The sequence below is a fragment of the Cebidichthys violaceus genome, unplaced genomic scaffold, assembly GCF_023349555.1.
Source record: "Cebidichthys violaceus isolate CVI_PGR_0920_01 unplaced genomic scaffold, fCebVio1.0.p SCAF_14, whole genome shotgun sequence".
Lineage (NCBI taxonomy): Eukaryota > Metazoa > Chordata > Actinopteri > Perciformes > Stichaeidae > Cebidichthys > Cebidichthys violaceus.
This window is the reverse complement of record NW_027176307.1, coordinates 5,455,680-5,471,986: the sequence shown is the minus strand read 5'-3', so window position 1 is coordinate 5,471,986 and position 16,307 is coordinate 5,455,680. Positions and strand designations below refer to the sequence as shown.

Sequence of the window (16,307 nt, the reverse complement as noted above, 5' to 3'; positions counted from 1 at the left end):
TTGATGGTCATAAGGAAAGCATTTAATCAGCAGGATTATAGACCCAAATACACAGTCCAGCTGTAATTCATACAATGTATGCACACAAATGTCTCAAAATAGTAACACAATGGGGTCTACCCCCATTTAAACAAAGAGCAAATCAAACTATATTTTTGTTATTTTATTCTTCAGCAACATATCTGGATTCATGCCTGACATTTTTTGCCTTGAAGGCTAATTTAGTGTCACCTACAGCACTTGGTTGTCTTGAGTTAATTAATTTGGAATTTGAGGCTGAACCCAAAGACAGGTTGAGCTGCTTTGAGTCGTCATGCAGCTTCTTAGTTTTGCTGTCGAACTTGCTGATAAAACAGCAAACTGCATTCACTAGCTAAACTACACATGCACCTTTTTGCTAACGCAGTACATCATGCAATCTGCTCCGGGGAGACAATATCACAAGGGTTAGGAGGAGTATTAAGGCCAGGTATAAGAGGGGGGGACGATTTTTCTTCTTTTTTGCATTTCGCGAATAAAGTAGAAATGTTAAGAATGAAGTTGAAATATTGAGAATAAAGTCTAAATACCATTTTGAGAATTAGGTTGAAATATCAAGCATAAAAATGTAACTTTTGAGAATAAATTGAAATACTAGTGTAACTTTATTCTGTAAATGACTGAAAAAAAAATTGTTTTTCCCTTAATGCCTTGCCCGAATACTTTTCTGTACTAGCTGATGTTTTACGGGTGTTTTTAAAGAAAAGAATGAAAATTAAAATAAAAACAAAACAAAAACCATGTTGAAACACTTGGAGTTTTGGATTAATTAAACCCACTTTTTCAACCAATAATCAGCCTTGTGCCCACCTCCATGGTCCCTCACACGTCATTTTTGCCCATAATCTCCAACAAAAATACAAAAATAAAAACCATCCATGCAGAGTCAAGTCCAGTTTTCACTCTAAAAGTCAAAACTAAGTGCAGATTCAATTCCTTTAACAATAATTTACACACTGAATTTGCGGTAATGTATTTTACATCGGTCCAGTTTCAGCACTTAGAGTGCATAGACAATCTGAATAACCTCACTTCCCCCTCTCCATTATTAGTACCGGGAAACCACACATCAAATCAATCAAAGAATTGCAGATCCCCCCCCTTAACTGATAGTCACAGAGGCACTGTGAAGAAACACAATCACTATATGAGCCTCAATAGTGGAAAACAGGCCTTAAAGGGAGGTGTTTTTTCAGTAGTGACATTCAGGGTTTGAAAGGCCTCACTGAATGTGCAGACACAAGATCTGTCACAACATTTCCAGACAGTAAGCTGCATCTTTTTCCTTTGAGGTCAAATATTAGTTTACTTCATCTGAGCTATCCGTAACAACAGATTCAAAATGTAATGTCTATTCTTCTCTAGCTTCACTTACAAGGACGACAGACAGGAGGCATCGGCTGCTTCCTATTAAATAATGTATTGAGGAAACTCATCGTAGTGCATCTGCTGCCTTGGTTTTCTTCACATTATTTATTTTATTTTTGGAGAAAAAGCCTGTGTGAGAATAAAGTGTGACCTGTACAGAGCTGCTACATCTAGAACGTCTTTTCAGTGAACACAAAGACTTGAAATTATTGGGTGCAGCCCCTGAAATGTCCAGTTTGTTCGTATTCATTTGTTAAACCTACAGTTCTCATATCTGCTCATGTCTTCTGTGTCCTCTAAGCCGGCCATTGTTTTTTCGGAGCACTTTTTAGGATATCTCGTGTTCGCTTAAAAGGAATAGTTCGACATTTGAGGAATGTGTGCTCATTTCCTTTCTTGCTCAGTGTTGGATGAAAGAGTCAAAGCACCGACTTCCTGACTTCGTCTCTGCTGGTTGCCTGGCAACCACATGGTAACACTTTCGTACATATTATTCGCACAAGATATAACGTGCAAGCTAGCTGTGTGACATGATGTTGGTATCAATCAATAAGCCGATGCACTCTCCAAATTGTTGAACTATTCCTTTAAGTTCAAAGCCTTCAGCGACATATATGAAACTGGTTTCTTGCGTTACATTTTATACAATAATGAAGACCGATTTGGAGGGAGCCACGTTGCACGTTGTACTGAATTAGGTCATTTCTAGTAAAAAGTAACATGTTACTTTAAAGGGGAAGTAACGAAGTAGAGTCATTGGTGACTCAATAAAAGCGGCTTTCCATAACCTCTATCTGACCAAACACACATGGGCAAAATTCGCATCATCACATAGCGTGGAGTGCAACTTTGGTGACCCATGACCGGCAATGTTGCCGCCTCAATCATGCTCCACGGCTGACATCAGTGCTATGAATTGCTCACTTTCTTTGCCATTTTGATCATGGAACTAAATTTGATGTGGACTAGCAGGAAACCAGCAGTCTGTTTGGTGGCCTGCTCACTGCTCCGTGGCTATTGTGCTTAAAAGGGTTAACCGAGGCGAAAACTAAATTTGAATACAAGCTTGCGACAAATGCTGATAATATAAGACAGTAACCAAGGTTAAAGAACAAATAAGAACAACCTGAAGCTGAAGGAGCCGGCCAAGTCAACTCTCATTCAAGGCTTATTCTCTTCTTCTTCTTCCTCTTCCTCTAATTCTATGCTCTCCAGCAGAATGTGCTTCTCGTCCTCCGGCATGAGAGTCACAGGGTTTACGTGAAAAATGTGCCTGTGAAAAAAAAAAAAAAAAAAGGAGGGGCACAAAAAGTTAAGCATTTTCAAGATTATCGAGTAAGAAAGGTCAGCTGGTCACGGATGACACGGTTAAGTACACCTTCCAGCAGATTATTTGCTCACTCATAAACCTCCCCCGACACAAACTCACTTGGGTTCACAAGTCGGGAAGAACATGTCCAAGATCTTGACGATGACCGCTGATCCGACGACGCCAATCACCACCACCCACATCACCAGGAAGAAAAGAGGCAGCGACTCGGAGCTGAAGCGCCTCAAACGCTCCCTCACTCCCTCCACCCACTGACACATGGCCTGAGGAGGACGGACACGGAGTCGTGAGCATTTCCTGCTGGTACAAGCACTCGACCAGTACTGCATATTATAAAATACATTTCCAAGCAAAGGCTAGGAAACAAACCAGAATGACTGAGATTAAGGGCCACTACTGTGAGCTCTGGCAAACTTACCTTGGCTCCTACCTTTGCAGAGTTTTACAATTAATTATGTGAGTGCCCATACTAGTCAATGCTAGAGGATAAATATTGGATGTTATAATGAGCTGACTTTCTATTCCCGATTTGTCTCAAGAGAACCCCCAACAGCCTGTCATGCTCTACCTCCTACATAACAAACCACACCCACTACTAACATGAAATGGCTAGACCCCTCTAAGGCAGTACACACGGTACGTCATCAAGTAGGTCTAGCATCAGACTTGGCTTACAGAGTAAGAGGATATAGATTCTTTAGGCAGAGTTTCCATCTGAATCTGGTCCGGCTGGCTCGGCTCTTGGACATCGAAATCATCATCGTATCTGACGTCGTACAGCAGGTCAGGGTCCATGCGAAGCGGAGTCTCCGGGAGCTTTCCCGGTGCTGCAATCTCTTCCTGTGTGGTCTCTGTGTGCTTCAGGGGGTACTGGCTGGTGGTCTGGGACATCAGCTGTTCTTCGTCTGATTTTTACAAAATGCGGGGAAAGTTTTAGAGCACACAATTAACTGGACTGCTATAGAGTATCTGCATTACAATAATAATGAGGCTCAGAAAAAGGGCCGTGTTTTCATACCTTTTCTGGGATTTGGCGGATCTGTGACAACCACGTCGTTCTCCCTGGGAACCCTGAAGATCTCACTGTGTCCGATGGGGTAGATGTTGGTAAACTGAGCCAGCTTCTGGAAATCTGGGCTCATCAGGATTTTCACCTCACACATGTCAGGCTGCTGGACCTACAGGACACAAACCCAAAGGGTGTGAAGTTATATCCAAATACTACTATTCCAAATCATGTTTTCTTTAGGGTATTACTTTGATTCATCAGTTCTGAAAAGATTTTATATAATTTGTAAAGTTGATGTTTTGAGGTAAAAGAACAAACAAGGTACTGTATAGTTTTATTGTGGTCAAGAGATATTTACCTCTTTGCCCTCCATCTCTATCACTTCACTGAACACCTGCAGAGCCACCACCTCCTCTGAGTCGCTGTATAGCCGGTTCTGGCTCACCATCACCCGTGTGACGGTGGACACCAGGTCCCCAGACTCAAAGTCACTGGTTCCATTGATGCCGTCTACTGGAAAAATATGATTCAATGTATACACTTATGACATTCTGCCAACAATTTACATTTTAACAGCAGAATCTTTGTCAGTGACATTTTTGATTATGAATTAAATGTAAAATCACAAACATTTATTGTTTTTTGCCAGTCAGATTGCTTGTGATGGGAATCATTTTTAATATTAGTTGCCACCCTTGAAAGGACAGCAGGGGCTGTGAAAGTGTGCCAGACAGAATTGAAGTATCTTTTTTAATAAAGAAGGGCAACAATCTAAGGTAAAAGAGGAACAAAATATGCTTAACAAAAGAAACATATTTGAGAGTTAAGGGGTGTTTTTTAAGCCTGTTGCTGATTGATGTATAGAGTGCCTTTATAATTTGCCATACATTTTAAAACAATCACAAATGAATGGCATGATATAGAGAAAAGAAAGCAACCCCATAGACTAATTCATTTCTAACAAGCAGCCAATGTGTACTCTGGAGAGTTAGATTAGTACTTTCTTCTGGTTTCTGTCATCATGGTTTAATACTTGAATTGTTCACAAATGACGTGAGGAAAACTCACAGAGAAGTGCTTGACAGTTGAACCTGGTGACCCCTGACAGCTCCACTGGGATGTCATTGACCAGCACCTGCTCTTCGCCTACCGATATGTTTAAATTGATCTGGAAAAGAGAAATAACGTCGTGAAGGCTGATTGGTGGACCCGCCTCGGTACCTTCGTTTACGTTAGAAAAGTTGTCTTATAACGTCACTGTATACCTGTAAGTTGTTGGAGTCCTGCAGCTGTGTATCCGCAAGTGTCCCCGCCGTCACGTTGATCAGGATATTCTCCTAGAGATCAATATTTAAAAATAAAAGATAAACAGACGCGAGGTTAGCAGCACAATGGACGATGGGGGACGCTAAGCTAACGCTATGCTAACATCAACGTTAGCTCAATTTGCTGTTGCTGACACTTTACCGTATTCAGTTGCCTGAGCGACGACTCTGTGCACGTTACCGAGGGAAAAAGAAGCGAGACAACGCTCATTGCTATCGTTAGACCTGCCGTTTCCATTTTGCGATAACAGCCAGACGACAGCGTTACTTAAAACAAAAACATTGAGCAAGACGTGTGAGCTGCGCACGCGCGGGGAATTTCCAAACACTCTTCTCGCGAGACCAGGGACGTCAGCATGGCGGTGCTCCTTGAAACGACGTTAGGCGATATTGTTATTGATTTGTTCACAGAAGAAAGACCCAAAAGTAAGGAAATGAAGTGATTTGCACGTAACGGGAGTGCACTTAGTGAACATATTGCTGGTTGAGTTAACGTCAGACATTGACAAGTTGATGCACAGTGTACGTGGCTGCTAGCTAAGGCTGCTAGCTTGCTTGCGTCTATGTATTTGCTTATTTAACACTTGCAAACAGTAAACCAGAATTAACAACACAGCCGGAGTGAACCCCTTATGTGTCCTTCATTCATTTACGCTGAATAGACGCTAAGTGTCAGTAACGGTTTGGCCATGATTGACTGTCGTTGAAATTACTGTCTATTTAACGTCTGTGCTCTTTTTATTTCGCAGCTTGCCTAAACTTCCTGAAACTATGCAAGATAAAGTACTACAACTACTGCCTCATCCACAATGTTCAGGTAAAACTAAATGGTTCCTTGCAAACTTCTGTAATAACGGTGTGGGTCAATATCAGGTGGACCATGGCGCAAACTCGCCATGCAAACTGCCGACCCTAGCGCCACAAAGCAGAAGTTTCCCATGTAGATAATTTTGCAACACTTTAAGTTCAGTCCAAGCATTTGCCCATGCAAGTAAAATGAGGTTAGAAACTGGGCTCGAGGACCCCTGGTGCACATCCAAACTATGGCTGCAACACAACTTGCTATATTATTATTATTTTTATTGCAGCTCTTGTTCACCAAACTCTGATGACAAGCGAGGGTGCACACTGCTGTCCTTAAACTCTTGACTGTACACAGTGCAGTGTACAGTGAGGACACACATTGTTGCATTGGGTCTCTGGAGCAACTTGATGTAGCCGTGCTCAGGTTCCATATATCAATAATCTAAAAGTAAAACGACGACCATTAAACTTGGCTTGTATTGAGGCTGCTTAGAGTAAGTGTCTTTTATATACACCTTATTTAAATTTTTTTGTGAGCACTGACTTCATGGCTTTTATCATCACATAGTGCTCACAACTTAGTGAGCAGATCCTAACAAAGCAGCAGGCAGTTTTGTCTCAAAAGTGACGTGAAGTGTATCTTCTGTTAATGATCAGGCTCTGGTGAAGACACTGTGCTCTCCTAATTGATCTGTCCAGCTTTGAAGGTGGACACTGTGTTGGATGTTGTAACGCTGTGTTTGTCTTCTCTTCAGAGAGGCTTCATTGTGCAGACTGGAGATCCCACTGGGACGGGACGTGGTGGAGAGTCTATTTACAGGTCAGTCATCCTCACTACCGCGGTTGACCTTTTTTTTTTGACACCAGGAGTTGAACACTGTGACAAATTTTTTCTCTCCTGCGTGTGATTATTAGCAAAATCTATGGGGACCAGGCCCGCTTTTTCGATGCAGAGAAAGCGCCACGCATCAAACACAGGAAGAAGGGGACGGTGTCCATGGTGAACAATGGAAACGATCAGCATGGATCCCAGGTGAATACGATGTGCAGTCACGCTGTCCCTTGCCCTGCAAGTTGTAAAAAGCTTCCTGAGCAAAAGCAACATTAAATGCCTTTTACTAGTTTGATGGTTTCGCTTGATCAGCAAAGATTAAAATAACTTGTGCATAATTTATTGTATAAATCAGCTGATTAGTTGAAGAATGCCCCAACTATAATTTCCTTCCAAAATGATCACGTCTACTATTGAATTTAATGTTATATTGAACCCTGTCTGGCCTTACCAATTCCTGGAGTGATAGATCTTGTGGCTAGTTGTACGGTAGTGTTTTTGCTTTTTCAGCATAAATCATGTCAAATTTACAGATCAAATGCTCCCTGCTCCACGCTACATGATGTGCGTGATCTGTTCTTCTTGTCCTCAGTTCCTTATCACCACGGGTGAAAACTTGGACTACCTGAATGGAGTCCACACTGTGTTTGGGGAGGTGACAGAAGGCATGGAAATCTTGGACAAAATCAATGAGACCTTCGTGGACAAAGACTTTGTCCCATTTCAGGATATCAGGTGAACTGGAGTTGTAACGGTACACAGAAGTCACGGTCTGGTTCATATCCCGGTTTAGGAGTCCCGGTTTGGTTTATGTTTGTCTATTTTGAACAGACCGTAGTATAAGTGTCAAAGACGATCAAAATCCTCTGGTCCGGGGACTAATAGAGCATTTTACCCACTGGCAACTATAAGAATAAATAACTCTTCTCTATTACACTGAACAAAAACTTTCCAAAAAGGTAACCGGTCACAATAGGCCATACAACTGAAAAGCATCTCTAATGCTATGAAACTGAAATTACTAAATGCAGTTAGCTTTTTTCTCGTTCCGGTGATCAGCACGCCTGGGTGATAGAGGACGAATGTGCGCTAGCATGCGGGATTTCCATTCACATCCTCTACAACGGTGGAGCAATACTGACACACTGCCCATTTTACACGCAGCTCTCTCTGCATTGCTGTTGTAGCTGACCGGGAACCCGTAGGCAGGCTCTTCCAGCTCCAGCGTTTCATTTGCGTTCGCCGTAGTGTGACCAATCAGCTCGGCTGAAAGTTTCCGGGCAGAACTTGCGGTTGGTTCCACATTACGCTCATCATTCTACATACCGTGTGTTCTGCGTGCACTGCACCGTTTCCCCCGTACCGTGATGGTTAGGCACAAATAGTTACAGCCCAGGATAAACAGCCTATGCACTTCATGTAGTAGTATCCCATGTGTTAAAACAATGCATGTATTATTTCTCAGAAAAATTATAAGTAATTTTGCTGCAGGATAAACCACACGGTGGTCCTGGAGGACCCTATTGATGACCCTCCTGATTTGCCAGTACCTGATCGATCGCCTGAGCCCACCAAAGAGCAGCTGGATGTGAGTGCAAGTGATGCTGTTGAATCATTAAGCTCTGAGAGTTCTCAGATTCGTCTTCACCTCAGACAAAAATATAAAGCCACAACACTGTCTTGACTTAAGATAACCCACAAACAGATTTTCACACCAGAAACCTTATCTGGATGCATAAACATGACAAAATGTATACAATAAATTGAATTACTGCCTTTATAACTACAGCCGTTTCTGTGCAGAGCGGACGAATCGGAGCGGACGAAGTGATCGACGATACGGATGGGAAGGCAGCAGAGGAGTTGGAGGAGAGGTTGAAGGAGAAAGAAGCCAAGACTCAGGCCATCCTGCTGGAGATGGTGAGAAGAAGAGATAGGCTCCCAGCCTTCAACTGAGAATGTACCATAGGTGCAGTCTGAGACGTTTATACACTCTCTGTTGTCACATTCCTCTAGGTGGGTGACCTACCTGATGCAGACATGAGGCCTCCAGAGAACGTGCTGTTTGTGTGCAAACTGAATCCGGTGACCACCGACGAGGACCTGGAAATCATCTTTTCTCGCTTTGGGACCATAAAAAGGTGACACTGCAAACATCCATGTTCTAAATAATGCTAGCTTTTGTTTTCAAAATGTTTGTATTGGATTTGTACATGTGGAAATGCGTGTGTGTCTAAAACATTTCTTGTGTTTCTCTGTTGTGTGTAGCTGTGAGATCATCAGAGACTGGAAAAGTGGAGATTCCCTGTGTTACGCTTTCATTGAATTTGATAAGGTGAGCATCTTGTATTTCTACGTGATGCACAATATCTAATGAAAGCTGCGTATGTGCACTTTAGTGTAGTCTCCATAATGTGTGGATGTGTTTACATTTTAAAGGGCGATGTTTTTAGATCATTCTGTAGCTTCTCAATGTTCCCTATATGTATTGACGTTTGGAGAAGCACACAAGGGAATCATTACAGTAGCTAAGCAATGTACTGCTACGTTAGTTTGGATCCGAAAGTCACACAACACAAACTAAATAACCGATTGATGCAGTATACCCGCAACTCTGATGTTCAGCCAGGTAAAATTCCTGTTTTTGTCAATGAAGTCTTGTGGCTTGGACTGGAGCACAGATTCTTAGGTGGCTCAAATATGTTGGTTTTTTTTTAGAAAAGATGGAGGATGTAGTCGACCGTTAAAGGAATAGTTAAACTTTTTGGGAAATATACTTTATTCACTTTCTTTTTTTGAGAGTGAGATATTATATTAATAGAATAGAATACATTACTGAGTGTTAAATATGCACCTGGAGTCCGAACTTTACCCTAGCTTGTCCAAAGTGAAATGAAATGCTTGGCAACATGTATCTCGTTTGTTTGAACTGTACAAAGATAACACATAAAAGCAACCGTTTGTTGTTTTATGTGTTACGCGCTGGAAAAGTTACTTGCCGGATAACTACAGTTACTGAGTTTTGTTGTCACGGGTTGCCAGGTTTTGCACCATTGTGACACTATACAGAAGCTTGTGCGTGTACTCACAGACTCTATGATGCCACTAGATTGACGTTGAATCTCCTTATTTCACTCTCTGAAAGAAAGGGAGCAAGCGTATTTCCCAAACTGTTGAACTACGAGAGTATGTGCATTGAGGGCAACTTAACAAAACACTAATGAACTATATTGCATAGCTTACAATATGTCACACTTCCTGTAGTGATGTGTTGTTAAAAATACATAGATGTATTTGTAGGGAAGGTCCCCTTTTTAAGTCACTTGTTAATGGTGTTCATGACACGATAACGTTCATGAGGACAGGAGCAGTATATCATCTAGGGAAAGTGACAGAAGGAGAAAACCCCCTCCATTGTTTGTTCCTGTTATGACGTGTTAATAATCATTACATGGGCTGCTGAAGTCATAATGATAGAGAAGTAATATTATAGAGATGTGAAAGTTAGAGGAGTATACTATATTTACCTAGAACTTGGTACATTGTTTCCCTAGCTGTCCACTGTGGAAGTAAAAATGTGACCTTGTGAACTCGGTCAGGCAGGTTTTTGCCACCGGCCTTCAGCTCTCTGAACACCTTCAACCACGGACTGTAAAATCAAAGGAGACAACCCTTTATATGAGGCCTCGCAACAGCATCATGAATGATAGTGCTGGAAGTGAACATTTAACCACTAGAGGGCGCTGGGCAAGTTGTTGGCGATAAACCGACTTCTACCAGTGACATGACATTCAGTAATATAGTGAAATTATTTGTGAAATATAATTATTTGTCCTTGTAACTGAGCCCAAAATAGCTGTCATTATGAATATGAAAGATAAATAGTATAATAATACATTTTATTTATATAGCGCTTTTCAAAATTCTCAAAGACACTTTACAAAGTAAATATTAAAATCATCGTAAAAAAGCTAAACACTAAAAACATAGAACACACATTCAAACAGTATGTTATGTTAATAGAGAAATCACATCAAACATGTACCCTATAAACACATTCAATGAACGCCTTTCTTGTTCTTAGATATCTAGCAGATAACAAGTGAATTATATTTCCTCCAGTAAATGAATTGCATAAAAATGCTGAGCTTGTTTTCCTTTAGTATTGTTTAAAAATGTTTGAAGGAAGTTTGAATAAGTAAGTTTGTTTGTAGCATGACACAAGTTTAGTTTTTGATGTTGAAACATGATGTGTTGACTTCATGCTGCACACTTTGGTTTACTTAAACATAATTGATTGTTAGTCGCCCGACAGAAAACTGTTTATTTAATCATTGAAGTCATTTTTTAAAACAAAAACTTACTTTCAACACCTCTAATGCCAGGATTTTATATCTTTGTTAATGGATTCTCTTTGGCGTGTCGGTTGGACAAAACAAAACCTATGAAGACTTATGAAAAATTGTGACTGAAATGTCAATTTTAAAGACTAAATCAGTGGTTTCCAGGGGGTCCGCAGCAAAAGTGGATTCATTTATTTTCACTATATTTCCATCCATAAATAAAACAATGACTAAATGCATGACTGCTTTGGTCATGGTTTTCATACATTTTCTGTAATTAAGCATGTAAAAGCAAAATAAGAGAAGCTTGGATGAAATCTTATCAAATGTGGTCTAATTGGTCTCAGTTTAGGAAAGTTTCTGAAACACTTTTCTAAACAGTTATCAAGAAAATAGTCTGCAGATTAATTGATGATGGAAATAGCTATTAGTTTGAGCTCTCATAAAGATAACTACCAGTCAGAACAGCATATATTAATTTAAGTTATTACCTAAACTGGTTTTATTGCTCTTCCTGCCCATTGATAGTATGCCATTTGTTAATAACACTACATCATCTGTTGCTAAAGAACATGACTTTTACTTCTATTACACTTCCTCTCTTACCACTTTTTTTTAATGCTTTCTGTCTCCAAAGCAAGAAGATTGTGAAAAGGCCTATTTCAAAATGGACAACGTGCTCATCGACGATCGACGCATTCACGTAGACTTCAGCCAGTCGGTCTCAAAGATCAAATGGAAAGGCAAAGGTACTCGTACTGAAGCCTCTATAGTTTGCAAGTTGTGAATATTTCTCTCTTTTTTCTGAAGGGTGAACATGTTAACGCCAATCTAAACCTAGTTTCCATATGCAGTTAAATCTGACACCGTTTCATAAGCACGGATCATAGCCATCTGTTTCCTAGGTGGGAAGTATACTAAAGATGACTTCAACGCCTACGAGAAGGATGTGGAGACCCGATCCAAACTGGCCCTCAAGGATCAAGTGAAGCCGAAACAAGAGTATCCTTGTGTGTTAATGGGAAGGGTTTTCATTTTCCGGTTTCTCCACTGTCATGTCATAACGTATCAGTCTGCAGTATTCTAACCGCCTCGGTTGCGCCGGCCGTTTGATTTGGCGAAACCTTTCAGCACTGACTTTCTCAACTTCCTGGAGATTTCCATAACTTTACCGAAAGTTCCAAGTATGACCTGATAATTGAGGAGGAAGAGGAGGCGGCGAGCCACCGGTCCTCCGAGAAGAAGCACAAGGAGAAGAGGCACCATCATCATTCAGATGATGAGGACAGCAGGAAGTCCAAGAAACACAAGGTATCTTCAAGCCAACACAACAATATTGTAATACTGTGTTATACTCTCTCTTTGGTTGTATTAGTAGGGTGCAGTACAGTTTCTGTTTTTACTGCAGGGAAGTGGTATTATCTTAGAGGGAACCTGATCGACAATTAGGTTGTTTCTAAATGTGTACATCGGAATATGTGCACAAAAAAAAAGGTATATTCTGACTTTTAATAAACACAAGTCCAGATACCAGCCTGGGAGGGGCGTTTTAATTGTATGCATTACATATATGCATTGTTAATGGTGCGGATTTCGAAATTCAGCGCACATCTAGCCACATGGCTCTCAAAATGACGACGGCAGAGCTGGCTGCTAGGAGCTAACGGTGCTAACTGCACTAAAGGTGCAAGCAACAGCGCCGGAGCCAACAAAACGCTTTAGCCAAATGTTTCTCCTCTAACTGTCCTTATTACACAAAGGTCACCAGGTCTACAGTGTCTTTGCTCTAACTGACCAAAGCTCCTTTCCCACTGGACAAGAACAAAAAATGACCCTCTAACATCTGGCGTTTGTCTTCAGTGGGAAATGGTTAAAATCTGAATCATTGAGAGGAATGGGAGGAATAATTCCGCAGTAGTTTCAGGCTCCAGCTCCGATTGGCACTGGCACAAATTCAGTCCGTCTCTGTCGAAGCAACACTCGAACGTTGTTCCATATCAGTCAGTACCGTGTTTAAAGAGAGGATGAATAAGTAACATACAAAAACCAGTAACCACGGTGACATTTCACTGGCCTCCCCATGCTGCTTTCTACCTCTTTTTTTAATTCTGTTTTCCAGTGTTTTCGTGATGTCTAAAAGACATACCAGTCTTTTGGCGATGGGAGGAGTCTAGTGCCTATTTTCAGCAGTCTCTTTAGCTTTCCACTGAAGATAGATACAGATCCCTTATCAACTGATCCTTGAGTGGTGTATCAACTTCATAGAAAGAGCCCCACTGATAAGTTGCCCATCAGTGTTCCACTCGAAATGTCTGCAAATTTAGGTTTAGTATTGCATCATATCATTTCAAAAGTTAGTAATCACCTGCCATAAAGGCTTGATTGGGTTCAGTCAGATGTCTGAGAGCATTACTCAATATGTTTGAATGCTCCGTCATGCTTTGAGGTTGTAGATTGTTGTCTTTACAAATAGATTTTGTGGTTAATTTTGTGAAAGGAGAACAAAAACGCTGCAGATGGTTCAACCAGACTGACATGTGAAAGGGCAAAAAGGGACAAAGATTCCTCGGCGCCACAGTTCAATAAGAATAGAATAACACATCACCGGTCATTGGTAACATAAACTGGAAGCTTAGCATGAAAATGTGTGTAGAGTCGAATAGAACCAGGTTCTGGTTTTAATTGTCAAGTGCACAATAATGCAGCCAACAAGCTGGCAACGTGTTGCTTTAGCAAAGCACTTTTTCAAATGCTACAATAGAAATAGATGGTTAGTCTAGGGTCAGTACTACGATGCGCTCCTCTCTCCAACGCTCCATCGTGGACTCGTCCTCCTGAAGTAGTCAGGCAGTGCGCTGGGATTATTTCCAGTTGAATACTTTCAAAATCTAGCTTACTCTTGCTGGTTTCTTCAAAGTTTCCTACCCACTGTCCTGTGAGAACCACGCATTTCTAAAACGTCATGTGCTCAGAAAAACAGCCTTAATGTGACGATGCATTTTCCAGCTGATCTAAAGGTTTATTTAGCTTAAGGGGAGTTTTCTCAACACATAAAGGAAAACTTCATCCTTCAGTTTGTTGCGAACATTCACCATCGACACATCTAGAGGTACGTGGTTATCACGGGAATGGAATGAAAAAACTAATCTGCTAAGTAAGTAAAGCTGTCAGACAAATTTAGTGCAGTCTAAATATTTGTCTCTGAGATGTAGTGGAGTAGAAGTATAAAGTAGCATAAAATGGAAAATACTGAAGTACAAGTACATTGAACTTGTACTTAAATATGGTACTTGAGTAAATGTACTCAGTTACATTCCATCACTGACCATCGACATCTACTGTGACACTTCCAGGACGACAGGGACAGCCGGCGAGACAGAAAGACGGGACGCCAGCGCTCTCAATCCCGCTCACGGTCCCGCTCCAGAGACCGGGACCACAAACGCGGCAAATCCCAGCACCAACACGGGAAAGAGAGCCGCGACAAAGGCCACAGCCACAAGGACCTGAGCCGCAGCGGCTCCTCCAAGAGGTCCAATGAGAAAGAGAGGAGTAGGTACAGGTGAGGGACTGATCTTTCTGTGACAGGAAATGGAGCCACAGACAGGTCAACCATATTCAGCATGAATTATATTGTGTCTAAATATTCACAGGCCGCCCTAACTACTGGCTTTCTTTAACATCACTTTGAGTTTAGGAAAAAAAAATGAATGATGTTTAAGTCCTTGTCACATTGTCTTGAAGAACAAAAACATATTGCGAACTGCTTTTTTTTAACTCTATATTAAAAGAAATTTCCCCAAAATGTGACTGCTGTCATTTTTTATTGTCATTAATTATTTATTTCCAGTGATGGAACATAACTAGTTACATTTACTCAAGTGAAGCCCTTGTTTATTTAAAAAAACATTTACAGATGTCTTTCAGACAATGTACACTGTGTATACAGATGATACCCATTTTAGTTATACACATATTACATTACATTACGGTCATTTAGCAGATGCTTTTATCCATCTATCTACACACCGTAGACGCAGCTACGGGAGAAATTTTGGGGTTAAGTGTCTTGCTCAAGGACACATTGACATGAGAGTAGTAGAGCAGGAGCCGGGGGAAAAAACAAGAACAAAAGAACAACTATAACATGGGAGTGATCCATTCTCTACGTTACATTCATCGATTTATGAAAATAAAGTCAGGTTTATGGGGTGTTGCATATGTAACCCATTATTCCCAATATGACAAAAATTGTTCCAATTTGTAGTTGACAGATGCCGTTATCTTCTCCATTTTGTAAATGTCCATCCATGTATTCAGTGGGACTCTCTTGTAAGAGTCTTTTTGCCGGCCACCAGAAGTACATTTATTAATTTGTGGGTTTTTTTGACAATTCTTTAGGTAAATATCCAAAATACATGGTTTCTAGGGGTATTTTACCTTTAAAATGTTTTGTAGGGCAGTGTGTATCCCTCTTCAATAGTCTTTGATAACAGGGCAATCCAAAAAAGTATGGTAAAGGTTTGCATTTTGGTTTCCACATCCTCTCCAGGGTTTCTATCATAGTGGCATTTCTGAGAGGGTGTAATAAAATCACATTTCACCACCTGAACTCTCTCCATGTCTGCGAGCTGGTACACTTCCATTGAACTTTCCATATTGCTGTCCATTCTTCCTCAGATATAGTTATTCCTCCCTCTTTCTCCCATTTTGTTTTAATATAAGTTGAATGTGTTTTAAAATTTGCTTTTCTAAACACTTCTATCAGATATGTACTTTTCTTTGTCATCTTCATATTAACATAATGTCTCATCTGCAAGTATCGATAGAAGTCCTGTTTTTCTAGTGAGTGTTTCTCTTTAAGAGTTTATTGCCTGTATGGGGGTGGAAGTTATTTCTCTTCAATGTTTTTCCATTGAGCCTTATCCGAGCAGTAATATGCTGGGTTGCACCAGCATATTACTGCTCTCATCTGTGCTGCAAAATTATCATCTCTAAAACAGGGTAGGTCCCATCCCCCCTTTAGGTCCCTTCCCCCCTTTTCTTTAGGTAGTTGCAAGGTTTTGTAACAGACTCTGGGTCTTTTACCTGTCCAAATATACCTAGATAACATATTGTCCCATTCATTAAATTGGTTTTGGTTAATCTCTATTGGTAGGGTCTGAAATAGATAAAGTATTCTTGGCAGTATATTCATTTTAATGGATTCAATCCTCACCCTGAAATTTAGGAAAGGGACTAAGTTCCATTTTGCCGT

The 16,307-nt window shown here is 40.8% G+C and overlaps 2 protein-coding genes across 3 annotated transcripts; one reads left to right on the top strand and one right to left on the bottom strand.

Annotated features, from left to right (window-relative positions):
* ginm1 (glycoprotein integral membrane 1) lies at nt 1-5,388 on the bottom strand. 2 transcript variants are annotated; one of them, XM_068708595.1, is made up of 8 exons: nt 5,214-5,388; nt 5,012-5,083; nt 4,815-4,914; nt 4,105-4,259; nt 3,756-3,915; nt 3,413-3,642; nt 2,837-3,000; nt 1-2,680 (listed from the first exon to the last, which is right to left on the bottom strand). In XM_068708595.1, exons 1-8 carry the CDS (start codon nt 5,307-5,309, stop codon nt 2,569-2,571), a joined length of 1,089 nt encoding a protein of 362 aa, XP_068564696.1. In that variant the 5' UTR covers nt 5,310-5,388; the 3' UTR covers nt 1-2,568. The 2 variants fall into 2 exon arrangements, with proteins under 2 accessions (XP_068564696.1, XP_068564697.1); XM_068708596.1 differs by having other exon boundaries at nt 4,105-4,256.
* An 8-nt stretch (nt 5,389-5,396) lies between these two features.
* ppil4 (peptidylprolyl isomerase (cyclophilin)-like 4) lies at nt 5,397-14,855 on the top strand. The gene is made up of 13 exons (XM_068708594.1): nt 5,397-5,497; nt 5,821-5,888; nt 6,631-6,695; nt 6,791-6,908; nt 7,300-7,442; nt 8,199-8,295; nt 8,511-8,627; nt 8,724-8,848; nt 8,976-9,042; nt 11,688-11,799; nt 11,956-12,052; nt 12,229-12,361; nt 14,404-14,855. The coding sequence occupies exons 1-13, from the start codon at nt 5,428-5,430 to the stop codon at nt 14,614-14,616; spliced, it is 1,425 nt and encodes a 474-aa protein (XP_068564695.1). The 5' UTR covers nt 5,397-5,427; the 3' UTR covers nt 14,617-14,855.
* The last annotated feature ends 1,452 nt before the right edge of the window (nt 14,856-16,307 follow it).